Here is a 27324-nt window from a genome sequence, read left to right as displayed (position 1 = left end):
AAATACCATGGAAGTACTCGTTCGCTAGCTTTCCCATCGCAACAAAATCAGAATGCACCACTCCAATGCTATCCTTCAGCTCACGAATTTTATTTTTTTGTGCTCTCCAGACAGCCTTATTCTGAAAAAATCTTGTATTTCTATCGCCCTCCTTTAGCCACGTGACTCGAGATCTTTGTAACCACATCATCTCTTCTTGATAAAGTAATTCATTCATTTTATCTGTGACCAAATGAATATCCTGCTAATCTGCATTCATATGCATCAATTCTTCTAACTGGGATCGTGACTTGGCAAGCTCCCTGGTCACATTACCAAAATTTTTACTCCAAGAACCCAGGGTCACCATAGTCTTTGTGAGGGCATCACGCAGTTGGCCTAGGTTCTGCACAATACCTACAGCCTCCCAAGGCTCTTTTATCATGTCCGGTAGCGTTGCATCTCTCTCCCAGAACAACTCATAACGTCGACATTTAGGCCCTGTTGGTCCCTGCTCGGCCGATCCCTTCACCAAAACAACCACATGATCAGAATACGGCACTTCAACTCCTAGCTCTAGCTTGCTGCTAGGGATCACACGCGCGTGCATGGTAGGCAGGTGGATCAGAATTTTTTTTGCGGGTGCAGGTGGATCAGATTGATTAGGAGACTAATAATTGTCTAGCTACGGCATGCTCTATTTCTTTGTTTTTTGTGTGGGGAGAACGCTTTCGTCAAGCTTTTATGAATTGAAATACTTAAAAAGAATGTAAGGTTCCCATTTCACCTCTCTTTCGTCTAACCTTCTATATATACGTCCCACTCTTTCCTTATCCTCTTTGATTTTTTCCTCACATATTTGATTTTTCTCCCATCCATTCAATTGTCTCATGTTTATTATCTTACCAAAATAAACACATATTTTGTTGGCAAGTCATTAAATTCTTACCAAGTAAGTGCTTAACAATAAAATGGCACATAAATCATGGCGATTGCATACAAAGATTTGGTAAGATTTTAGCGTATCAATATAATAATATACGGGGATTCTCAAAAACAATAATACAATAATAGACGTGCAGTCAGGGGTAATCTACTAGAATGTTTATACTCCCATTGCAACGCACGGGCAATTGTTAGTGAATTGAAAAATCAGCTCATCAGACCAAGGAGGCGAGGAGCTTAAGTGATGCATGAAAATGAGGCAATACAAAAGTAAGAGAAAGAGCAAACGATCAAACTTGGCTAAGCACCCAAACTAGTTAAGGTTGATCAATGATCACTAGTAATGGTTAGAGTACCAGACTAGAGTGGCTCCAGCTGTAGGGGATGGCAATGGTAGGGTATGGGTGGGTACCAGAACGTATCTGGTGAAACGACTAAACTGGTGCACCAGATGCACCAGCTATGTATGGGCCGTTGGATTTGAAAGAAAGGGACAGGATTCAGTGTGATGATGGGCTGTCGGTACATTTGCAAAATAGTCCTTGCATTACAGCTAAATCCAGCGATCTGACCTCTCTGTACCCACATCGTCTTCCTCCCCTTGCCATACTCTGTACCAGGCCGTCCAGCTGCGCGCTAGGGTTCGGGAAGTCTGCTCCGTCGCCTCTCTCGCCCCCTCTCCTGGACTTTCTCCGACTTCTATCTTGGACCTAGTTCCGGCGCCGTTGAAGCACGAGCTCCCCTCCTCTCCTCTGAGTCGCGCCCGACGAAGACGCCATTGCCGCCGGCGAGCACGTAAATGTAGAGGAGTTGTGCTGTAGCTCCTGGGGGCGAAGAGGAACTGCCCAAAGGAGTCAGCTATCTTCTGCGCCTCGAGGATTTTAGGGTATGTTCTCTTATCCCATTATCCATTTATCATGGTCATATTGGGTTCTTCCCCTTTGGGATTTCCCCAATTTATTCCAAACTAGTATCATTGCGACTTGAATAAGTAGTATGAGCACCTGATTTCTGTATGAGATACACGACTGCAGATATTCTACTGCAAAATAGCCTATGCAAAGTTGAATAACTAGTGTTCTGAACCTTAATATGTATTTTGTAGTATAGAAAAACCATATTGATGCAAACTCTAAAGTAAGGTTTGTGCAGCTGTGCAGTTGAATAGTACCTAGCCATCGTCCTTTATAGCTCAGGATCCAAGGTATGAGCATCGAATTTGGTTGTTCTGTTATCCATGTACAGTATATTTGCTTCCTCCAGGCCATTCAGTTTCCATGTGTTTGAAGCCAATGGCATTTGGGAATATGAATAGTATGGGCACAAAATTGATCCGTTGGATGTTGGTAAAATTCTAGTAGTAATCACAACAGCCGGTGCAAATAGTTGAGGGGGATGTGCTCTGTGTGTTCTGTTCCTTTGTATACAATTTTTTTATACCTTTGCTAACTTGATAGTAAGGTGGACAACTCGGCATGTATGTGAAAGAAATGACTTCTTAGGAGCCTACTACATGGCAAGAGTGGGTTAGTCACTGGTTGTTCCTACGGGGTTCTTGTACATGAACTAGTAATGTACTATATGAACTTCTTCCACATCGCTGATATGAAATGGGAACGGCATTTGCAATGTTCAATTAAACTTTCTATGGTAATCCTAGTTGTTCATGTTCCTCATTTTGTTTTGCTGATGTCCACATTGTACCTATGCTCTTAAGTAAAAAGTATTGATGTGTTTTGCCTGGTACTAGGTTAATTATCCACTTTTTAACCTGCGTGTGATGTTTTGTGTTATATTTGCATGAAAAATAGTCAGCCATGGAGTCCATGACAAGTGGTGCTCTAAGTATTGGGTCAACTACGGCAATGGGAGTTGAAGATGATGCCAACAGCTTTGCCATGGTAATTCATTTGTTGTATTGGTCACATACGTACATCGCACAGTTTCTGTCACCTGATGATTTTTTCTGAAATTTCTAGGGCACGATCCAGCAGGTCGAAAACAATGAAAATAGCTACCACACGCCAACACGAACTAGCAGTCTTCCGTTTTGTGTAAGTATAGTAGTTTTTTTTCGCACATCCAATGCATGAGCTGTAGTTTATGAACCGCACATCTTTTTATTTTGCATATCCAGGGGTCAAGATATGAGCCGGAGTGTGATCCTAACTTACAGCCCGTAATTGGTATGCAATTTGACACTTGGGAGGAAGGTATGACATTCTACAAAATGTATGCTCATGAAGTCGGGTTCTCGGTTCGCACATGGACGACACACAAAGATGAACATGGCGTACTATGGAAGAGGTTTGTTTGTGCTAGGGAGGGTTGGAGAAAGGAGGCCCCAGAAGAGGAAAGGATAAAACCTAAACGAAAATTCAAGTTAACCAGGTGTGGTTGTGAGGCTTTGATTGGACTGAGGAGGCAGGATGATGGCAAATATAAGGTTGCCCGGTTTGTTCAATCACACACTCACCAACTTATTTCGCCAAGTAAGAGACATCTCATCAAGTCAAATAGGGAAGTAAGTAGTGAGTTGAGGAGCAAACTACTTACATGTCATAAAGCAATGGTTGGCACATCTGCAGCATATCGCTTGCTTAGTGTAGAGAAGGGGTGTCCGGAAAATGTGGGCTGCACAAAGCGTGACTTCCAAAACTCTCACCGTGATTTTAAAAGAGCAATTAAGGGAGCAGATGGACAGATCATAGTAGATATAATGAAAAGTAAGCAGGCTGCCAATCCAGCATTCTATTTTGATTACCAAGTCGACGAGAATGACAAACTTATAAATATTTTCTGGGCGGATAGCATATGCAGAAAGAACTACTCATTGTTTGGTGAAGTTGTGTCTTTTGACTCAACATATCGATTTAATAGGTATAACTTGGTATTTGCCCCTTTCGCAGGAGTTAACAACCACAAATCTTGTGTCACATTTGGTGCTGCTTTTTTATGGAATGAAAAAAAAGAATCTTATATATGGTTGTTCAAGACTTTTTTGAAAGCAATGTCTGGGGTTGCGCCTAAGCTCATCATGACCGATGAAGACCAAAGCATGAGAATAGGAATAGAACAAGTTTTTCCAAACACTAAGCATAGGCTTTGTATGTGGCACATCCTCATGAAGCTTACTGAAAAGGTTGGCACCACCATGAAAAATAATCCAGATTTTCATGAACGGTTCATGTCATGTGTTTGGGGATCAGAGACACCAAGTGAGTTTGAGTCACAATGGTGTTCAATAATCTCCGACTTTGGGCTAGCAGATAATACATGGTTGCAGGAGAAGTATGAGTCACGCAACTCATGGATTCCGGCATATTTTATGGAGACCCACCTTGGCGGAATCTTGCGTACTCCCTCCGGTCCTTTTTAGTTCGCATATAAGATTTGACTAAAGTCAAGTCCCGTAAAGTTTGACCAACTTTATAGAAAAAAGTACCAACATTCACAATCTGAAATCAATATCAATAAATGTGTCATGACTTAAAGTTTCATATTGTATAACTTTAGCATTGCAGATATTGATATTTTTTCATATAAATACGGTCAAACTTTGTGAAGTTTGACTTCAGAGAATTCTAATATGCAGAGTAAAAAGGACCGGAGGGAGTACTACATCAAGATCTGAGAGTGAGAATGCATTCTTCAGACACTTCGCCAACCGAAATCTTGCATTGATTGAGTTTTGGGTCAGGTTTGAAACAGCTTTAGAGGAACAGCGGCAAGAAGAATTGCAAGAAGACAATGCCAGCCTTCATACACTACCTATGCTCGAGACTTGTTGGAGTATCGAGAGTCATGGTAGAGATGTTTATACTCATGAGGTTTTTGCTGAATTTCAACGTCAGGTGGTGGCTGCAAGGGATTATTGTCATGTTAAATCAATTGTCCAGGTTGGTGAGGTCCGGACCATTGGTATTAGCAGCAAGAGTGGTAAAGTTAGAGTAGTTAGTTTCAACACTAGTACTAAGGCAGCACACTGTTCTTGTAGTATGTTCGAATCACTGGGTATCATCTGCCGTCACATCATTGTTGTCCTAAAGAATGAGGGGTGTAATGAAATTCCTAGTCAATATGTGTTGCATAGGTGGACTAAAATGGCAGCACGTCAGCTTTCCTATGACGCCAACGGACATGAGCTAGAAGGCCCATCTACATGTCTTTCACCTACCATAAAAAAGTTGTACTCGGAAACATGTTCAAAATTTAGCTTGGCACTTCATGCGGCGAAACATTGTGAGGAGAAAATGAGATATTTTCACAAGGTTGTTGGTGATGCCTTCACGCAATTGGAACAGATGGGTGCCATTAGTGAGCAAAGTAAAGTTCAAGAATTTGAATCCTTCGTCGGAACATCATTCCCAAGTGTGATCAGTATTCATCCACCAGATGTAGCAAACACAAAAGGGAGTGGTAAGAGATTGAAAAGGGGTTCAGAGCAAACAGTGAACCAAAAGAAGAAGAGGTAAAGTAAGCAACCTTGAAAAAATGTCGATGTCCTTTCTACAATTTTGCTAATGTTGTTTTCTTATTCTTTACAGGGCAAATAGCATCCAAAAGGTTCCTGATAAGTAGGGGCGGTGGTTTCACTAATTTGATGTTGGAATAATTATGTGAAGTCATTCAGCTGGCTACATTCTTGCTGGAAATGGCAGTGATATTCATAGGCGATGAGGTTTTCGACTTTTGGTGCTTCCAGGAGCTCACATTTGCAAATGTGTCACTGAAGAATGCATATGTTCTATGTCTGTAACTCTGGATGTGGTCACTGTTAGCTTCAGGAAGTCGCTAACAGTAAACCATGTTGTCCCATTAGCCATGTTTAACCAGGAAGAAAAGATTGTATGACCGGGCAACGAATTGCTAAGCCTAGCTTAATGTAGGTTTTAAGATTTGGTTTGTCTTTCTGTGTTATTGTCGCAGCTGTAGCCAGCTTGCTATATGTCGTGCTCATGTGAACACTTTCCGAATTAGGGCAACCTTATTACTATGTGTATTGAGCACCGTTCATTTATTTTCCTCTGTTTTTTGTTGCTCTGTGCTTTAGCATCATCATCTGAATTTCGATAAGTGAGAACATGTTCATCTGTAATAGATATTTTTAGGCATTTTTGCAGGAGTGAAGTGATGAAAATTCTGACATGACCCTTGCCTGAAGTTCAGGAAATCTGAAAATAAAGAATGCAATAGAATATGTAATGTTTAAGATGTATGGAAATCTGTACTGCTTCTTTAAATATGTAATGTTTAAGTGGAAAGCTTGATAAATATAACTCTGTTATATTAAGTATAAAAGATGCAACTTTACAAGTAACTGCCGTGATGATTTTTTCTGTAAGTGAACAAAAGAGCTTTTGTTTTGTAACATTTTATGGAGTTAGAGTGATCTTGAGCTTCCTGTAGTGATTCTGGAGAAGCCTACCTAGGACCAGATTAGCTCATCTGGCCTGGAATAGTAGTCTTCAGTCTGGAGCCTGGAGTAGGTTTTTTGCATAGCTATGAGGATGACCATAATGCATTCTTCTTTCACCTGGAAGAATGTGACATCTGCTGCATATTTGCTTTCAAATCGTTAGTATGACAAAGCAGAAAATCCAGACCCGGACAAACCTGATCTTCTGAGTTCTGGTTATGACATGGGCACTCGTGGGATTTCCGAGCAAGGAACTGGAGGATACAGTGTAATTGTAAACTTTTAATCATTCAACCTGATGTCAAATTTCTGAAGAGATGCATTTAAAAAGAATGTGAATAGAGAGCTTCATAATTTACGTCTCTCAGCTTAGAAACAATTAGATCATGAACATGTGAAAATTATGGTTAGAAAAATGAGAAGAGAAACTACTAAATTTCCACGGTAGGATTATGTCAGCCTGTATACATGGTGTTTCTTTTATTTGTTGTAACCCAGTTACATCTTTTCCTGTGGATATATAGAAGATGTGATATACATCACAAGATTTGTGCAGCCGACATCCATTATCTCTGGAAATTTTTGATCGACATATCTAGTGGAAAGATACGCACAACCTGGGACTTCATACTGTATTCTTTTTTATCATATCAATTAACTTTTATTGCTGCCCTGCTAAATCAGTACCGGTAACAACCAAAAGATATCTGAATACATTTTATTTAGATGCTTCTATGCAAGAACATCACATCTTTCACATCGGAACAACACAAGCATCTGTATATTGTACAACAACCACTCATGTAAACTACAGAAAACCTGCATACAAGATTTTCTAGCAAATGTACATTCTTGATGATTACATGGTGCTACAAAAACTGAAGCCTGAGACAGCCATACACGATCTGGACTAGTATGAGAGGTGAAATTATCAGTTTCATCAATGCCATCTTGGAGACCTATGAAGATGACTCCTCTGAAGATTACCCAGTCATAGCTCAGGCTCTTCAACAGATTTACCGGCTCCGGGCAATGAGACTCCGTAATGACCTTCAAACAAAATAATGGTGGCATCAGGGGAGCCAAGCTAAACTTAGTAGTGACACCCTAAGCTACAATCATAGGCATCTCTGTGTGGAAATAACATTGGATTCCAAAGTATCACATTTTTAGAACACAAAGGACAGTCACTACTAGAGAAGTAGCGATGCACCATTGGTGATACATATTGATTTGGCTCAGCAGTAGTTAGCTAAAAATGTTTTTGTAACTATGGAAAACATAAATTGATGATGAGTAAAGGACGAACTAGATAACAAAATCAATAAGATGAACTCGTAATGCTTTCACGAAATTCAGTTAGACTCTGTAAGTACACGTTCTCTTTAATATTGTTTACCAATAAAGGATGAAAACAGGGAGTGCATCCCTTGTAATTGGCACGCAGATTGTAGAAATATAGTCGCAGCTCATACCTAAATTTGGTGCTCACAGCACACTATTCCAATTCTTAATCAACAAAAACATGCCCTTTAGTCAACTGGAACAAGATGGATAGAGGAAGAAGCGAACATACCTACATCCTTGAGCTGCTATCGTTGGATAGTGCTGACGGCGCCGGCGGCGCCGGCGGCGGATTGTTGAGAGAGACCGTCGAAATTTAATAGCCCTAATTCGCCTGAGTGGTACAGAAGAGGGAGAGACAGCCGCGTTTCGTTAAGCTCTGAGATCAATCTTTGAGCTCGCTGGACCTTAACCCTAGCTTCAAGAGGATGTACTGGTACAGAATCTGGCAAAGGGGAGGAAGACGATTTGAGTACGGGGAGGCCAATTCGTTGGATTTAGCTGAGCTGCAAGGACTGGTCTGCAAATGTACCATCAGGCCCGTCATCGCACTGAATCATGTCCCTTTCTTTCGAATCCAACGGCCCATACATAGCTGGTGCATCTGGTGCACCAATTCGGTCGTTTCACCAGATACGTTCTCGGGTGGGTACAACCCCCTTCTGCCCAAACTCATACCCAAAAAAACTTTATATACCCATCCAGTTCAATATACATGGACACAAATTGACACCCATACTCATACTCATACCCACTGGGTATCCAAAGGGTACAATATATAACATTTATATTTTTAAAAAGTAGATAGATGAGTCTAAAATTCAAGTTATGTTGGGTAAGTAGTCTAGCAATGATGCACCCTCCTTTGGTGGGCGGCCTCTTGGATGCGGCAAAGGGAGCACAAGCAACATTTTGTGGAATTCTGATACAACAGGAGGCGGTTAAGGGAACTGGGCATCACTTGGTCGTGAGTTGGACCAAGTCTGCTAGTGATGAGTTAATATTTCATTGTTTCGAGGAGTCATGTAGGACGTAGGAGGATTGGTGTGCTATTGGTTGCGGGCCTATGAGCTATGGCTGGTGTAGGGAATAAGGCTGGTCATAATGGAAGTATCATAAGACTAGCCATAGTGGGAGTAACTTCAGCAGTAACATCGAGTCCAACTCAGCAAATTTGCTTATGTGGCAATGAGTTAATAAAGAGAGAGATAGTTGTAGTAACTTAGCTAGTTACTGTAACATCACATGTTCCAATGTAATATGAGTCTATAACCTAATAAATGAATCTTTGCATGTTATCACACTTAAGTTATTACCCACTATGAAGATAGTAATATCGTCTAGAAATATGTGTATGTTATTAGTATATGTTACTATCTATTGTGGCTAGTCTAAGGGGTATCATGCATGCCAACTAGATTTTTTGGATGATGTAGCACATAATTAAATGAGAAAAGAGAGGATGTGGTTTCATATCATATTATGATACCGTATCATATTAAATGTTGTACTAATTTATGTCATGCATGGCAATTAATAAGGCAAGCACTACTAGAAAAACGCTTATACACAGTAGCATAGTAGTAGCGCGAGAAAGAAGTAAACGCTGCTGCTATTTAGCAGTAGCGTTTTTCAGGAAAGCGCTACTAGTAACCCCATAGTAGTAGCGCTATAAAGCAGAAAAGCTGTAACACCCTCGATGCGACTATATCTCCCACGTGTCGAGGCACGACTTAGAGGCATAATCGCATTGAAGGCATATGTCGCAAGTCAGGCAATCATCACAAACATCCCATGTAGTATAGGTAAATAAAAGGGATAACATAGTTGGCTTACACTCGCCACGTCAACCAAGTACATAAATAACATACATCATCCAAACACTCATGGCCCGACTACGGTGCCAAAATAAAAGATAACCCAACAAGCGACATGGTCCCGATCACCCCAACTGGGCACCACTACTGATCATCACGAAAAGAAACATAGTAACGCTGAGAGTCCTCGTCGTACTCCCACTTGAGCTCAAGCGCGCCATCTGGACCTGTATCATCTGGCCCTGCATCTGGTGTAATAGTAATCTGTGAGCCACAGGGACTCAGCAATCTCGCACCCTCGCGATCAAGACTATTTAAGCTTAATAGGTAGGGTAAGGTAAATATATGTGGAGCTGCAGCAAGCGACTAGCATATATGGTGGCTAACTTATTCGCAAAAGAGAGCGAGAAGAGGAGGCAAAGCGCGAGCGAGAAACTAGAGAGCAACCTGCGCAAACATTACTCCAACACCGTGTCCACTTCCCGGACTCCGCCGAGAAGAGGCCATCACGGTAACACACACGGTTGATTCATTTTAATTAAGTTAAGGTTCAAGTTATCTACAACCGGACATTAACAAATTCCCATCTGCCCATAACCGCGGGCACGACTTTTGAAAGTTCAAATCCCTGCAGGGGAGTCCCAACTTAGCCCATGACAAGCTCTCACGGTCAATGAAGGAATAGACCTCCACCCGAGACATTCCGATCAGACTCGGTCTCCCGGTACAACAAGACATTTCGACAGGTTAAAACAAGACCAGCAACACCGCCCGAATGTGCCGACAAATCCTGATAGGAGCTGCACATATCTCTTTCTCAGGGCACACTCAGATTGTCTTAGGTACGGGTAGGCCAGCCCAGAGTTGCCCCTGGTGGCCACCGGCAGCTGAGAGGTGGACCAACACTCAGAGGAGCACTGGCCCGGGGGGGGGGGGGTTAAAAATAAGATGACCCTCGGGCTCCGGAAACCCAAGGGAAAAAGGGCTAGGTGGCAAATGGTAAAACCAAGGTTGGGCATTGCTGGAAAAGCTTTAATCAAGACGAACTATCAAGGGGTTCCCATTATAACCCAACCGCGTAAGAAACGCAAAATCCGGGAACATAACACCGATATGACGGAAACTAGGGCGGCAAGAGTGGAACAAAACACTAGGCGAGACGCCGAGCCTTCCACCCTTTACCAAGTATATAGATGCATTAAGATAACATGGCAAGATAATGATATCCCAACAAGTAAATAAATGGTCCACCAAGGAACGGTCTCCAATCTTCACCTGCAACTAACAACGCTATAAGAGGGGCTGAGCAAAGCGGTAACATAGCCAATCAACGGTTTGCTAGGACAATGTGGGTTAGAGGCTAAACATGGCAATTTGGGAGGCTTGAAAGCAAGTGGTAGGCATCGTAGCATTGGCATAGCAAAAGAGCGAGGAAATTAGCATAGCAAAAATAATAGTGATTTCAAGGGTATGATCATCCTGCCTGCAAAGTTGTCAGAGTTGCCTGGATCCTCGAAAGCAAACTCAACGGGCTCCTCGATAGCGAACTCGTCTCCCGGCTCTACCCAAACAAGACAAACAAGCAACAAGAACACAATCAACCACGTGCAAGGATCAAACAAGAAGATGCAAACATGGTATGCTATGCGGGATGCAATGCGGTATGCATATGCAAAATATGACAGGAAATGCATGAACCTGGCCTCAACTTGGAAAACCAAGTGTGCCACTGGAAAGATGAGATGAAATCGCTTGAAAACGATATAAAGATCACCGGAATCGGAGTTACGGTTTGGAAATGGCAAGCGATTCAAATATGACACCGGTCTGCGATTTACAGCAAGTAGGCATCTAAATGCAATGAGATAAACATGCTACAGTACTCAAACATGGCATCAAAATACATGTAAGGGAAGCATTCAAGATGCTTAACAAAAGACTAGCACTAAGCTACGGCCAATTCATCCATTAACAGGTTCAAACAAGCATGGAACAAATGCAAATGGTAAACAGATCTCAGACTTAGTGAAATTAACATTTGTCTGGAATTTCAGATCATATAGCCCTCTTCGGAGCAACAAAACAACATGCTACAGGACCTGAACATGACAAAGTAAGACATGGCATGGAGCTACTCAACAAGTTTAACAAAAGTCCCTTAGTGACCTTGAGCCAAAAGGGATCACAAAATATACTAACAAGCACACGAACATAGCAAAAACATAATCAGTTTTGAGACTTAGTGAAAACTAGGACATGCTGAAACATAACTCAAGTAGGCATGTTTACGAGCTTGATGCACTCACCACGGTGCAACTCATGGCAAGACAAGCATACATCCATTAAGAAGGCACAAAATGCAAGCTATACATGGCAAGAACAATAGCATAGCATGCACGGATCAATTACAATAACGTCGGCAAAATCGAAAACAAGTTGACGATCTGCCCAGATTCACAACGAAGTAAAAGTAGAGCTCGATTGACTCAAGCTAGGCTGCTCCATATATGCAAACAAAGACCCAGATGGATAGAGAACTAAAATATTAACAAAACTCCTTTATTGATCATCCTCAAAAGAGGCACGGATCACTACGAAACAACATGAACATATGGCATCATGAACTAAACAATCCCAGGACTTAGTGAAATTACTAAGTCCCTGAAAACAGATTTAACGGGTGCCTCACTTTGCAAGCTTGCACTAGGCACCAGACACATCACAAAAATACATGGGTTGCACCTCTGGAAAGATGACAAAACCCTTAACAAAACATATGTAGAACTCATGGGCATATCATGCACACAATAATCATGGCAAAAATGACAAATGTCTAAGATGGAGTAGCAGATCTGACAATTAACTCAAGTAGCCCTCTTCTAACAGCATTTCGGGCATCAAGATGAGCTCAAATGAAAATGGTGCAATGGAATGAAATGATGTACCCTCTGAGACGAACATTTTGATATGCTATATGCATGAATCGGAGCTACGGATGCGGAGATATAGCATGATGAAAAAGGGCACATGGATCTGCAAATTTCAGGACTTAGGGAAAAAATGACCTAGGGTTTACTGTTCCCCAGATCTGGATCGGGCGAGAGCACTGTTCACCGGTGGCGCGGTTCCCGAAGATGGCCGGGGAAGACCTCGCCGGAGACGGGGCGACGGTGGCCGGAGACGGGGAGCCACGGCGGGGCGGATCCGGCTACGGGCTCGCCGGAGAGGCGGCGGGCGAGGCCGGGCGAGGTGGAGGCCGCGGCCGGCGGGGCCTCGAACGACGAGGGCGAGCGGGCGCCGGCGAGGGGCGGCTTGGCGCGGCGTGCGGCGGCTCGCGGCGGAGAGGCGGCGGCGGCTCGGTGGAGGACGAAGGCGGGAGGGCGGCGCGCGGACTGGGCCCTCGGGGGCCGGCTTGGGCCCGGCGGGCCTCGTTGGAAGCGGCTGGGCGCGGCGCCACGTGGCGCGCGTTCACTGGCTCGGGGCAGCGGTGCGGCATGTCCGGCGCGCGCGGGGTGAATTTAGGGTTTCGGGGAGGAAGGAGATCCGAAAACGGAGGGGACCTATTTATAGGCATAGAGGGAGTTAGGAGAGTCCAAATGAGGTGCGGTTTTCGGCCACGCGATCGTGATCAAACGCTCTAGATGATGGAGCAGAGTTAGGTGGGTTTTGGGCCAAATTGGAGGGGTGTTGGGCTGCAACACACACGAGGCCTTTTTGGTCCCTCGGTTAACCGTAGGAGTATCAAACGAAGTCCAAATGGCACGAAACTTGACAGGCGGTCTACCGGTAGTAAACCAAGGCCGCTTGGCAAGTCTCGGTCCAATCCAGAAATGTTTAATCCCCACACACGAAAGAAAGCTAGAAATGACCACCGGAGGAGAACGAAGCGCCGGAATGCAAAACGGACAACGGGGAAAATGCTCGAATACAAGAGATGAACACGTATGCAAATGCAATGCACATGATGACATGATAAGAGAGGCATGACAATGATAACAACACATGGAGACAAAGACCCGAACCCGAGAAAATAAAATAACTTACGCCGGAAACAGCAAGAGTTGGATTACAAATTGGGAAAATCATATCCGGGGTGTTACAACACTCCACCACTACGAAAAGATCTCGTCCCGAGATCTAGGACTGAAAGAACGCCGGGTACTCAGAACGGAGGTGATCCTCGCGTTCCCATGGAGCTTCACGGTCGGAATGGTGTGACCACTTGACTTTGAGAAATTTGATCGACTTGTTGCGAGTCTTGCATTCAGTCTCTTCAAGGATAGCAACTGGGTGCTCACGATAAGAGAGATCTTCTTGGAGCTCAATGTCCTCGAAGTTGACGGTGCGATCAGGCGTCTTGAAGCACTTTCGGAGCTGAGAGACATGGAACACATCATGAACATTTGCAAAGTTTGACGGAAGCTCGAGTTGATAGGCGAGGTCGCCTCTCTTGCTGACAATCTTGAAAGGTCCCACGTATCTAGGGGCAAGCTTCCCTTTGATACCGAAACGATGAGTCCCTTTCATAGGAGAGACGCGGAGGTAAACATGATCTCCGATCTCGAAAGCCAAATCACGGTGCTTACTATCATAGTAGCTCTTCTGACGGGATTGGGCTGCTTTGAGGTTATCACGAATGACTTTGCACATTTCTTCTGCCTCTGTGATTAAGTCATTACCCGGCAGCTGACGTTCACCGGTTTCGGACCAGTTGAGAGGGGTACGGCACTTCCTGCCATACAGAATTTCAAATGGGGCCTTGCCCGAACTTGCTTGAAAACTGTTGTTGTAGGAGAATTCAGCATAAGGAAGACAATCCTCCCACTTCATGCCGAAGGAGATCACACAAGCCCTGAGCATATCTTCAAGAATCTGGTTGACACGCTCAACTTGACCGCTTGTTTGAGGATGGAAAGCTGTGCTGAAGCGGATGTTGGTGCCCATGGCCTTCTGAAAAGAATCCCAAAACTTGGAGGTAAAGATGCTGTCACGGTCTGAAGAGATCACCTGAGGAATACCGTGCAGAGAGACAATTCAAGAGGTATAGAGTTCCGCCAATTGCGCTACAGTGACCGACTCTTTGATAGGCAGAAAATGAGCCACTTTAGTGAGTTTGTCAATGACAACGAATATAGCATCATTGCCACGCTTGGACTTTGGAAAGCCAGTCACGAAGTCCATCTCAATGTGGTCAAACTTCCATTCTGGAATGGCAAGAGGTTGGAGGAGACCAGCTGGCCTTTGGTGTTCTGCCTTCACTCTTCTGCAGACATCACACTCATTCACGAATTGAGCAATCTCGCGCTTCATTCGAGTCCACCAATAAGCTTGCTTGAGGTCCTGATACATCTTCGTGCTCCCAGGGTGGATGGAGAGGAGAGAATTGTGAGCCTCATTCATGATCACTTTGCGGAGGTCACCTTTGGGTACAACAATTCGATCCTCAAATAAGAGAGTGTCCTTGTCATCAAGGCGGTAGCACTTGTACTTGGATTGACTCTTGGCAACCCCAATCTTCACCTTTTTCACCATAGCATCAAGAAGCTGGGCTTGGCGAATTTGGTCTTCCAAGGTAGGAGAGACTTGAAGGTTGGCGAGGAAACCTTGAGGAACAACTTGAAGATTAAGTTTGCGGAAAGCTTCACAAAGCTCGGGTTGATAAGGCTTGAGAATCAGACTGTTGCAATACGCTTTCCTGCTCAAAGCGTCAGCAATCACATTGGCCTTGCCTGGAGTATACTCGATACTCGGATTATACTCTTGAATCATTTCGACCCATCGAGTTTGCCTGAGGTTGAGATTAGGCTGAGTGAAGATGTACTTGAGACTCTTGTGATCAGTGAAAATGTCCACTTCTCTTCCCAATAGAAGATGTCTCCAAGTCAAAAGAGCATGCACAACTGCCGCCAACTCGAGATCATGAGTGGGGTAGTTCTTCTCATTAAGCTTCAACTGGCGAGAGGTATAAGCAACAACTTTCTTCTCTTGCATCAATACTGCACCAAGACCTTGGAGAGAGGCATCACAAAAGACCTCGTACGGCTTGGATTCATCAGGCGGAGTCAGAACTGGAGCAGTGATCAATTTCTCTTTCAAAGTGTTGAAAGCAATATCACACTCCGGAGACCAAACGTACTTGACGTGCTTCTGGAGGAGATTTGAGAGAGGCTTCGCGATCTTAGAAAAGTTTTCAACGAATCTTCGACAGTAGCTTGCGAGACCGAGGAAGCTACGGAGTTGCTTCACGTTCTGAGGAGGTTCCCAATTCACAATTGCAGACACCTTCTCAGGATTCACGGCAATGCCCTTGGCAGAGATGATATGACCAAGATAAAGAACCTCATCGAGCCAAAATTCACACTTGAAGAACTTGGCGTAGAACTGGTGTTCCCTCAGCTTATCAAGAACCAAACGCAAGTGCTTGGCATGATCTTCCTTGTTCTTCGAGAAAACCAGAATGTCGTCGAGATAGACCAAAACGAAGTCATTGGTGTAGGGGTTGAAGATGAAGTTCATCATGCGAGAGAAAGTCGGAGGAGCGTTGATGACGCCAAAAGACATGACAGTGTATTCACATGACCCATAGCTTGTCCTGAAGGCCGTCTTGGGAATATCTTGCTCACAGATTCGAATCTGATGATAACCCATACGGAGATCAAGCTTGGAGAATACTTGGGCACCCTTGAGTTGTTCGAACAGCTCGTTGATGTTGGGAAGTGGGTATTTGTTCTTGATGGTCTTCTTGTTCAATGGACGGTAATCAACACAAAGTCTATCCGTTCCATCGTTCTTCTTCAAAAAAGAACACCACAACCCCACGGAGAAGAACTAGGCCGGATGAGACCCATTCTTTCTTGAATATCGAGTTGTTTCTTCAGCTCCTTCAACTCTTCAGGTCCGAGCTTGTAAGGACGCTTGCACACAGGTTCCGTACCGGGCTCAAGATCAATGACAAATTCAACTGGCCGGTGCGGAGGCATTCCTGGAAGCTCTTCTGGGAAGAGTCTTGATATTCGCAAACGACTGGAATTTGCGAGATAGCATCCAGTTCACCCTTCTCATTAAGAGAAAACAACCGGATTGTATCATCATGAGCGGCAAAGAAAATTACATCCTCAGACGAATGAGTCAATTGAATCTGCCTGGCTGCACAATCAAGCTGAGCCTTGTGCTTAGAGAGCCAATCCATTCCGAGAATAAGATCAATATCCGAGTCACCAAGAACCGATGGAGAAGCCAGAAACTTGTAGTTCCCCAAGGTGATAGTAACATCCGAAGCAATGGAGTTAGCCTGCATGCGCCTACCGGGAGAGACAACTGCTAATGGACTAGGCAAAATTTGCAAAGCCAAACCATGCTTAGATGAAAACGGTCTCGAGATGAAACAATGCGATGCACCCGTGTCAAAAAGAACTTTTGCGGGAATATCATTAACAGGAAGGTTACCCATGATGACATCTGACGAATCCTCTGCCTGAGCTGCATTCATCAAATTGACCTTGGCTTGCTTGGGGTTATGCTTGACCACTATTGTACTTGCCGATCTGACAGGAGGAGGAGGAGGAAGACGCCTCTGGTTGAAACACTTGTTGGCATAGTGACCCTTCTGTTGGCACTTGTTGCACGTGACCTCTGAAAGCGGACGGTGGTACGGAGCACTCGATCTTGGAGCTTGCGACGAAGTCTTGTTCTGAAAGCCAGGGTTGGGTGGGTGGGAAGAACCACTGCCACCTTTGCTCTTCTGATACGGCTGACGGAACGGAGGAGGAGGAAGCCAATACTTCTGCTGCTTGGCCACTTGACTAGAGGAAAAAGGAGTAACATCTCTGACTCGCTTCTTGGAAGCATCACACCTCAACTGAGCAGCCTCTTGCTTCAGTGCCATGTTGTCGAACTCATCGTACCTCAACGGCTCAAAGAGGACAAGAGCGAGCTGAATTTCTTCTCTGAGACCACCCCTGAACTGGTATATCATGCTCTTCTCATCAGGTACGTCCTGCTTGGCAAAGCGGGCGAGCTTCTAGAACAACTTGTTGTAGTCATAGACAGACAAAGAGCCTTGCTTCAAGTTGCGGAATTCCTCACGCTTACTTTCAGTCACACTTTGAGGGATGTGATGAGCTCGGAAATCTTGACGAAATTCATCCCAAGTGATCAGACGTCCACCTCTGGAATCCTTGTACTGCTGGAACCATTCTGCAGCTTGATCTTTGAGTTGGAAGGAAACGAACTTGACGAAATCTTCAGGCCTGACGTTGCTGCACTCAAAATGCTTACACAGATCCACAAGCCAATCGTCAGCATCGGTTGCCTCAACACAATTGCTGAACGTCTTTGGCCCATTAGCAAGGAACTGGTTCAGTGTAGCAAAGTGGTACTGATTGTTGCCTTGATTGTGCTCTTGGAGGATTTGCATGATCAACTGCGTGTTTGCATTGGTTGCGGCCACACAGCTTGCCATGCCTCCGGAGGAGGTGGAGGTGGTGGCGGATCTTGATTCGGAGTCGTGCGCATTGGAGGAGCCATCCTGAAGAGGTTGACATCCATTAGCACATTGATAGACAAATGAAGCTGAATCCAACGGAATGAAAATAGCAACATAAAGTCTTCACATCCGAACAAAATGAATGAATGCATTCCTCTTGAAATGGTCACATATCCATAAATTGCGAAGCCACATAGAATTAGGTAGAAGAAGTAAATAAACAAGGTACGGACCAAGAACGAATAATCGGTAAGAAATCCCAATCTCAAACCAATATCCATGGAAGAAGAACTAGAGCTACAAGAATTCCCACCTATGAAACTCCCGAACCTTTCCGGTTATGCAATCAGGTGTTGGGGATACAGGGGAAGCATAATATCTCACCCAAACTAGCAAATCCTACATCCAGCTGTATCCATCCTTCAACACATAACCAAGAAACCTTCGGGAACCATCTACCTCAACCTTCGAAAAACATCCGTTATACAAGTTATGGCGATACTCCCGAACTCCCGCCCCAGTACTGGGTGGCGTCGAGGTTATCTCACCAACGAACTGCATAAAAGAGATTTTCAATGTCGGCGTACTAAACTCAGGTATTCCAGAACTGCAACGATAAAATTATGATGACAACACCTCAGAGCTCAACTCCCCGGGACACTTCCACTAAACCCCTGACAGGAGGCACCAAGATAATGTTCTCATCATAAAACCATCGGAACGATTCCAAGATACCCGCATGATCCTAAAATTTTTGTTAGTGAAATTTGAGAAGAGAAGAGTCAAAACTCTATGTCAGGATGCCTTACCAGAGCGATGAGGAGACTGGGAAGTAAAAAGAATTCCTAAGCTCTCCGATATATAATTCCTAAATGACTCAAAACATTTTTCAAGACACAACTCGGCCGCTAAAAAGGATCAATCAGTGGGGGCTCCTAAGGTCGGGGAAGGCTCTAATTACCAACTTGTAACACCCTCGATGCGACTATATCTCCCACGTGTCGAGGCACGACTTAGAGGCATAATCGCATTGAAGGCATATGTCGCAAGTCAGGCAATCATCACAAACATCCCATGTAATATAGGTAAATAAAAGTTATAACATAGTTGGCTTACACTCGCCACGTCAACCAAGTACATAAATAACATACATCATCCAAACACTCATGGCCCGACTACGGTGCCAAAATAAAAGATAACCCAACAAGCGACATGGTCCCGATCACCCCAACTGGGCACCACTACTGATCATCAGGAAAAGAAACATAGTAACGCTGAGAGTCCTCGTCGTACTCCCACTTGAGCTCAAGCGCGCCATCTGGAGCTGTATCATTTGGCCCTGCATCTGGTGTAATAGTAATCTGTGAGCCACAGGGACTCAGCAATCTCGCACCCTCGCGATCAAGACTATTTAAGCTTAATAGGTAGGGTAAGGTAAATATATGTGGAGCTGCAGCAAGCGACTAGCATATATGGTGGCTAACTTATTCGCAAAAGAGAGCGAGAAGAGGAGGCAAAGCGCGAGCGAGAAACTAGAGAGCAACCTGCGCAAACATTACTCCAACACCGTGTCCACTTCCCGGACTCCGCCGAGAAGAGGCCATCACGGTAACACACACGGTTGATTCATTTTAATTAAGTTAAGGTTCAAGTTATCTACAACCGGACATTAACAAATTCCCATCTGCCCATAACTGCGGGCACGGATTTCGAAAGTTCAAATCCCTGCAGGGGAGTCCCAACTTAGCCTATGACAAGCTCTCACGGTCAACGAAGGAATAGACCTCCACCTGAGACATTCCGATCAGACTCGGTCTCCCGGTACAACAAGACATTTCGACAGGTTAAAACAAGACCAGCAACACCGCCCGAATGTGCCGACAAATCCTGATAGGAGCTGCACATATCTCTTTCTCAGGGCACACTCAGATTGTCTTAGGTACGGGTAGGCCAGCCCAGAGTTGCCCCTGGTGGCCACCGGCAGCTGACAGGTGGACCAACACTCAGAGGAGCACTGGCCCGGGGGGGGGGGGTTTAAAAATAAGATGACCCTCGGGCTCCGGAAAACCAAGGGAAAAAGGGCTAGGTGGCAAATGGTAAAACCAAGTTTGGGCATTGCTGGAAAAGCTTTAATCAAGACGAACTATCAAGGGGTTCCCATTATAACCCAACCGCGTAAGGAACGCAAAATCCGGGAACATAACACCGATATGACGGAAACTAGGGCGGCAAGAGTGGAACAAAACACTAGGCGAGAGGCCGAGCCTTCCACCCTTTACCAAGTATATAGATGCATTAAGATAACATGGCAAGATAATGATACCCCAACAATTAAATAAATGGTCCACCAAGGAACGGTCTCCAATCTTCACCTGCAACTAACAACGCTATAAGAGGGGCTGAGCAAAGCGGTAACATAGCCAATCAACGGTTTGCTAGGACAATGTGGGTTAGAGGTTGAACATGGCAATTTGGGAGGCTTGAAAGCAAGTGGTAGGCATCGTAGCATTGGCATAGCAAAAGAGCGAGCAAATTAGCATAGCAAAAATAATAGTGATTTCAAGGGTATGATCATCTTGCCTACAAAGTTGTCAGAGTTGCCTGGATCCTCGAAAGCAAACTCAACGGGCTCCTCGATAGCGAACTCGTCTCCCGGCTCTACCAAAACAAGACAAACAAGCAACAAGAACACAATCAACCACGTGCAAGGATCAAACAAGAAGATGCAAACATGGTATGCTATGCGGGATGCAATGCGGTATGCATATGCAAGATATGATAGGAAATTCATGAACCTGGCCTCAACTTGGAAAACCAAGTGTGCCACTGGAAAGATGAGCTGAAATCGCTTGAAAACTATATAAAGATCAGCGGAATCGGAGTTACGGTTTGGAAATGGCAAGCGATTCAAATATGACACCGGTCTGCGATTTACAGCAAGTAGGCATCTAAATGCAATGAGATGAACATGCTACAGCACTCAAACATGGCATCAAAATACATGGAAGGGAAGCATTCAAGATGCTTAACAAAAGTCTAGCACTGAGATACGGCCAATTCATCCATTAACAGGTTCAAACAAGTATGGAAAAAATGCAAATGGTAAACAGATCTCAGACTTAGTGAAATTAACACTTGTCTGGAATTTCAGATCATATAGCCCTCTTCGGAGCAACAAAACAACATGCTACAGGACCTGAACATGACAAAGTAAGACATGGCATGGAGCTACTCAACAAGTTTAACAAAAGTCCCTTAGTGAACTTGAGCCAAAAGGGATCACAAAATATACTAACAAGCACACGAACATAGCAAAAACATAATCAGTTTTGAGACTTAGTGAAAACTGGGACATGCTGAAACATAACTCAAGTAGGCATGTTTACGAGCTCGATGCACTCACCACGGTGCAACTCATGGTAAGACAAGCATACTTCCATTAAGAAGGCACAAAATGCAAGCTAGACATGGCAAGAACAATAGCATAGCATGCACGGATCAATTACAATAACGTCGGCAAAATCGCAAACAAGTTGACGATATGCCCAGATTCACAACGAAGCAAAAGTAGAGCTCGATTGACTCAAGCTAGGCTGCTCCATATATGCTAACAAAGACCCAGATGGATAGAGCACTAAAATATTAACAACACTCCTTTACTGATCATCCTCAAAAGAGGCACGGATCACTAGGAAACAACATGAACATATGGCATCATGAACTAAACAATCCCAGGACTTAGTGAAATTACTAAGTCCCTGAAAACAGATTTAACGGGTGCCTCACTTTGCAAGCTTGCACTAGGCACCACACACATCACAAAAATACATGGGTTGCACCTATGGAAAGATGACAAAACCCTTAACAAAACATATGTAGAACTCATGGGCATATCATGCACACAATAATCATGGCAAAAATGACAAATGTCTAAGATGGAGTAGCAGATCTGACAATTAACTCAAGTAGCCCTCTTCTAACAGCATTTCGGGCATCAAGATGAGCTCAAATGAAAATGGTGCAATGGAATGAAATGATGTACCCTCTGAGGCGAACATTTTGATATGCTATATGCATGAATCGGAGCTACGGATGCGGAGATATAGCATGATGAAAAAGGGCACATGGATCTACAAATTTCAGGACTTAGGGAAAAAATGACCTAGGGTTTACTGTTCCCCAGATCTGGATCGGGCGAGAGCACTGTTCACCGGCGGTGCGGTTCCCGAAGATGGCCGGGGAAGACCTCACCGGAGACGGGGCGACGGCGGCCGGAGACGGGGAGCCACGGCGGGGTGGATCCGGCTACGGGCTCGCCGGAGAGGCGACGGGGCGAGGCCGGGCGAGGTGGCGGCGGCGGCCGGTGGGGCCTCGGACGACGAGGGCGAGCGGGCGCCGGCGAGGGGCGGCTGGGCGCGGCGTGCTGCGGCTCGCGGCGGAGAGGCGGCGACGGCTCGGTGGAGGACGAAGGCGGGAGGGCGGCGCGCTGACTGGGCCCTCGGGGGCCGGCTTGGGCCCGGCGGGCCTCAGCGGAAGCGGCTGGGCGCGGCGCCATGTGGCGCGCGTTCACTGGCTCGGGGCGGCGGCGCGTCGTGTCCGGCGAGAAGCGGACATGTCCGGCGCGCGCGTTGTGAATTTAGGGTTTCGGGGAGGAAGGAGATCCGAAAACGGAGGGTACCTATTTATAGGCATAGAGGGTGCTAGGAGAGTCCAAATGAGGTGTGGTTTTCGGCCACACGGTCGTGATCGAACGCTCTAGATGATGGAGCAGAGTTAGGTGGGTTTTGGGCCAAATTGGAGGGGTGTTGGGCTGCAACACACACGAGGCCTTTTTGGTCCCTCGGTTAACCGTAGGAGTATCAAACGAAGTCCAAATGGTACGAAACTTGACAGGCGGTCTACCGGTAGTAAACCAAGGCCGCTTGGCAAGTCTCGGTCCAATCTGGAAATGTTTAATCCCCACACACGAAAGAAAGCTAGAAATGACCACCGGAGGAGAACGAAGCGCCGGAATGCAAAACGGACAACGGGGAAATGCTCAAATGCAAGAGATGAACACGTATGCAAATGCAATGCACATGATGACATGATAAGAGATGCATGACAATGATAACAACACACGGAGACAAAGACCCGAACCCGAGAAAATAAAATAACTTACGCCGAAAATGGCAAGAGTTGGATTACAAATTGGGAAAATCATATCCGGGGTGTTACAAAAGCGCTACTACTATGTGGGACCAGACCAGGCCACCGAATGTTTTCGTAGTTGTAGCGGCGTACAGAAAAAAGAGCTACTACTAACAGTTTAGTAGTAGCGCTCCGTTTTTATGCGCCGCTACTGCTAGTGCGCCCTCCTTAGTAGTAGCGCTTTTCCTGAAAAGCGCTACTACTAAGTCCAATACCAGCAGCGCTTTTTGCAAAGCGGCGCTACTGCTAGTTGCGACTGGTGCCACCTTTTCCACCCCTTCCCATCCCTCTCCCCCACTTTGCCCTCCCCCCTCCTTTCCCCTCTCCCCTCTCCACTCTAGCTCCACCATTGTTTCTCTTCTTCTCTCTTCCTCCTACCTCTATTCTCTCCTCATTAATGGCACCCTCCTCCATAAATGGCCTCTCTCTTTCTCCTACACCTCTCTTCTCTCCCCATTAATGCCCTCGAGTTTCTTATGTTTTGCCGAAATGTCGATTTATTTCTGTTTCGGTGAATTTTGAGCAAACTCATATGTCCTATTTGAAGGAAATATGCCCTAGAGGCAATAATAAAGTTATTATTTATTTCATTATTTTATGATAAATGTTTATTATTCATGCTAGAATTGTATTAACCGAAAACGTAATACATGTGTGAATACATAGACAAACATAGTGTCACTAGTATGCCTCTACTTGACTAGCTCGTTGGTCAAAGATGGTTATGTTTCCTAACCATAGACATGAGTTGTCATTTGATAAACAGGATCACATCATTAGGAGAATGATGTGATTGACTTGGCCCATTCCGTTAGCTTAGCACTTGATCGTTTTAGTTTACTGCTATTGCTTTCTTCATGACTTATACATGTTCCTATGACTATGAGATTATGCAACTCCCGATTACCGGAGGAACACTTTGTGTGCTACCAAACGTCACAACGTGACTGGGTGATTATAAAGGTGCTCTACAGGTGTCTTCGATGGTACTTGTTGAGTTGGCATAGATCGAGATTAGGATTTGTCACTTCGATTGTCAGAGAGGTATCTCTGGGCCCTCTCGGTAATGCACATCACTATAAGCCTTGCAAGCAATGCAACTAATGAGTTAGTTGCGGGATGATGCATTACGGAACGAGTAAAGAGACTTGCCGGTAACGAGATTGAGCTAGGTATTGAGATACCGACGATCGAATCTCGGGCAAGTAACATACCGATGACAAAGGGAACAACGTATGTTGTTATGCGGTTTGACCGATAAAGATCTTCGTAGAATATGTAGGATCCAATATGAGCATCCAGGTTACGCTATTGTTTATTGACCGGAGACGTGTCTTGGTCATGTCTACATAGTTCTCGAACCCGTAGGGTCCGCACGCTTAACGTTCGGTGACGATCGGTATTATGAGTTTATGTGATTTGATGTACCGAAGGTAGTTCGGAGTCCCGGATGTGATCACGGACATGACGAGGAGTCTCGAAATGGTCGAGACATAAATATTGATATATTGGACGACTATATTTGGATATCGGAAGTGTTTCCGGGTGATTTCGGAGAAAACCAGAGTGCCGAAGGGTTACCGGAACCCCCCCGGGAGAAGTAATGGGCCACATGGGCCTTAGTGGAGAGAGAGGGCCGGCCAGGGCAGGCCACACGCCCCCTCCCCCTCTGGTCCGAATTGGACTAGGGAAGGGGGGCGGCGCCCCCCTTTCCTTCTCCCTCTCCTCCTTCATTTTCCCCTCCTAGTAGGAGTAGGAAAGGGGAGTCCTACTCCTAATAGGAGGAGGACTCCTCCTCCTGGCGTGCCCTGCAAGGGCCGGACAGCCTCCCCCTTGCTCCTTTATATACGGGGGCAGGGGCACCCTAGGACACGCAAGTTGATTGTTCCAAGCCGTGTGCGGTTCCCCCCTCCACCATAATCCACCTCGATCATATCGTAGCGGCGCTTAGGCGAAGCCCTGCGTCGGTAGCAACATCATCACTGTCATCATGCCGTCATGCTGACGGAACTCTCTTGTGAAACTCTGCTGGATTGGAGTTCGTGGGACGTCATCGAGCTGAACGTGTGCTGAACTCGGAGGTGCCATACGTTCGGTACTTGGATCGGTCGGATCGTGAAGACGTACGACTACATCAACCGCATTCTCATAACGCTTCCGCTTACGGTCTACGAGGGTACGTGGATGATACTCTCCTCTCTCGTTGCTATGCATCACCATGATCTTGCGTGTGCGTAGGATTTTTTTTGAAATTACTACGTTCCCCAACAGTGGCATCCGAGCCAGGTTTATGCATAGATGTTATATGCACGAGTCGAACACAAGTGAGTTGTGGGCGATACAAGTCATAATGCTTACCAGCATGTCATACTTTGGTTCGGCGGTATTGTTGGATGAAGCGGACCGGACCGACATTACGCGTACACTTACGCGAGACTGGTTCTACCGACGTGCTTTGCACACAGGTGGCTGGCGGGTGTCAGTTTCTCCAACTTTAGTTGAATAGAGTGTGACTATGCCCGGTCCTTGTTGAAGGTTAAAACAGCACTAACTTGACGAAATATCGTTGTGGTATTGATGCGTAGGTAAGAACGGTTTTTGCTCAGCTCGTAGCAGCCACGTAAAACTTGCAACAACAAAGTAGATGACGTCTAATTTGTTTTTGCAGGGCATGTTGTGATGTGATATGGTCAAGGCATAATGCTATGTTTTATTGTATGAGATGATCATGTTTTGTAACGGAGTTATCGGCAATTGGCAGGAGCCATATGGTTGTCGCTTTATTGTATGCAATGCAATCGCCCTGTAATTGCTTTACTTTATCACTAAACGGTAGCGATTGTCGTAGAAGCAATATTTGGCGAGATGACGACGATGCTACAATGGAGATCAAGGTGTCGTGCCGGTGACGATGGTGATCATGACGGTGCTTTGGAGATGGAGATCAAAGGCACAAGATGATGATGGCCATATCATATCACTTATATTGATTGGATGTGATGTTTATCCTTTATGCATCTTATTTTGCTTGATTGACGGTAACATTATAAGATGATCTCTCACTAAATTTCAAGGTACAAGTGTTCTCCCTGAGTATGCACCATTGCCAAAGTTCGTCGTGCCGAGACACCACGTGATGATCGGGTGTGATAAGCTCTACGTTCACATACAACGGGTGCAAGCTAGTTTTGCACACGCAGAAATACTCGGGTTAAACTTGACGAGCCTAGCATATGCAGATATGGCCTCGGAACACTGAGACCAAAAGGTCGAGTGTGAATCATATAGTAGATATAATCAATATAGTGATGTTCACCATTGAAAACTACTCCATTTCACGTGATGATCGGTCATGATTTAGTTGATTTGGATCACGTGATCACTTAGATGATTAGAGGGATGTCTATCTAAGTGGGAGTTCTTAAATATGATTAATAGAACTTTAATTTATCATGAACTTAGTACCTGATAGTATTTTTCCTATGTTGTTGTAGATAGATGGCCCGTGCTATTGTTCCGTTGAATTTTAATGCGTTCCTTGAGAAAGCAAAGTTGAAAGATGATGGTAGCCATTACACGGACCGGGTCTGTAACTTGAGGATTATCCTCATTGCTGCACAGAAGAATTATGTCCTGGAAGCACCGCTAGGTGCCAAACCTGCTGCAGGAGCTAAACCAGATGTTATGAACATCTAGCAAAGCAAAGCTGATGACTACTCGATAGTTCAGTGTGCCATGCTTTACGGGTTAGAACCGGGACTTCAACGATGTTTTGAATGTCATGGAGCATATGAGATGTTCCAGGAGTTGAAGTTAATATTTCAAGCGAATGTCCGGATATAGAGATATGAGGTCTCCAATAAGTTCTACAGCTGCAAGATGGAGGAGAATAGTTCTGTCAGTGAACATATACTCAAAATGTCTGGGTATAACAATCACTTAATTCAACTAGGAGTTATTCCGGATGATAGTGTCATTGACAGAATTCTTCAATCACTGCCACCAAGCTACAAGAGCTTCGTGATGAACTATAACATGCAAGGGATGGATAAAACAATTCCCGAGCTCCTGCATGCTAAAGGCTGCGGAGGTAGAAATCAAGAAGGAGCATCAAGTGTTGATGGTCAACAAGACCACCAGTTTCA

The 27324-nt window shown here is 45.0% G+C and overlaps 1 protein-coding gene and 1 long non-coding RNA gene across 4 annotated transcripts; one reads left to right on the top strand and one right to left on the bottom strand.

Annotated features, from left to right (window-relative positions):
• The first annotated feature begins 1464 nt into the window (after window positions 1–1464).
• On the top strand, window positions 1465–5944 carry LOC125515355 (protein FAR1-RELATED SEQUENCE 5-like). Of its 3 annotated transcripts, none has more exons than XM_048680807.2 (7): window positions 1465–1810; window positions 2085–2128; window positions 2736–2825; window positions 2904–2978; window positions 3062–3804; window positions 4520–5395; window positions 5472–5944. In XM_048680807.2, exons 3-7 carry the CDS (start codon window positions 2742–2744, stop codon window positions 5503–5505), a joined length of 1812 nt encoding a protein of 603 aa, XP_048536764.2. In that variant the 5' UTR covers window positions 1465–1810; window positions 2085–2128; window positions 2736–2741; the 3' UTR covers window positions 5506–5944. The 3 variants fall into 3 exon arrangements, with proteins under 3 accessions (XP_048536764.2, XP_048536762.2, XP_048536763.2); XM_048680805.2 differs by having other exon boundaries at window positions 1466–1810; window positions 2077–2128; XM_048680806.2 differs by lacking the exon at window positions 2085–2128 and having other exon boundaries at window positions 1467–1810.
• Window positions 5945–7047: 1103 nt separating this feature from the next.
• LOC125512981 (uncharacterized) lies at window positions 7048–8305 on the bottom strand. Its single transcript, XR_007285625.2, has 2 exons — window positions 7920–8305; window positions 7048–7393 (listed from the first exon to the last, which is right to left on the bottom strand). It is a non-coding gene; the product is annotated as an uncharacterized LOC125512981 (long non-coding RNA).
• Window positions 8306–27324: the final 19019 nt, after the last annotated feature.

The sequence above is a fragment of the Triticum urartu genome, chromosome 6A (assembly GCF_056163025.1).
Source record: "Triticum urartu cultivar PI428250 chromosome 6A, HENAU_Tu73, whole genome shotgun sequence".
Lineage (NCBI taxonomy): Eukaryota > Viridiplantae > Streptophyta > Magnoliopsida > Poales > Poaceae > Triticum > Triticum urartu.
The sequence above is the reverse complement of the archived record's forward strand: the minus strand, read 5'-3'. Positions and strand labels throughout refer to the sequence as shown.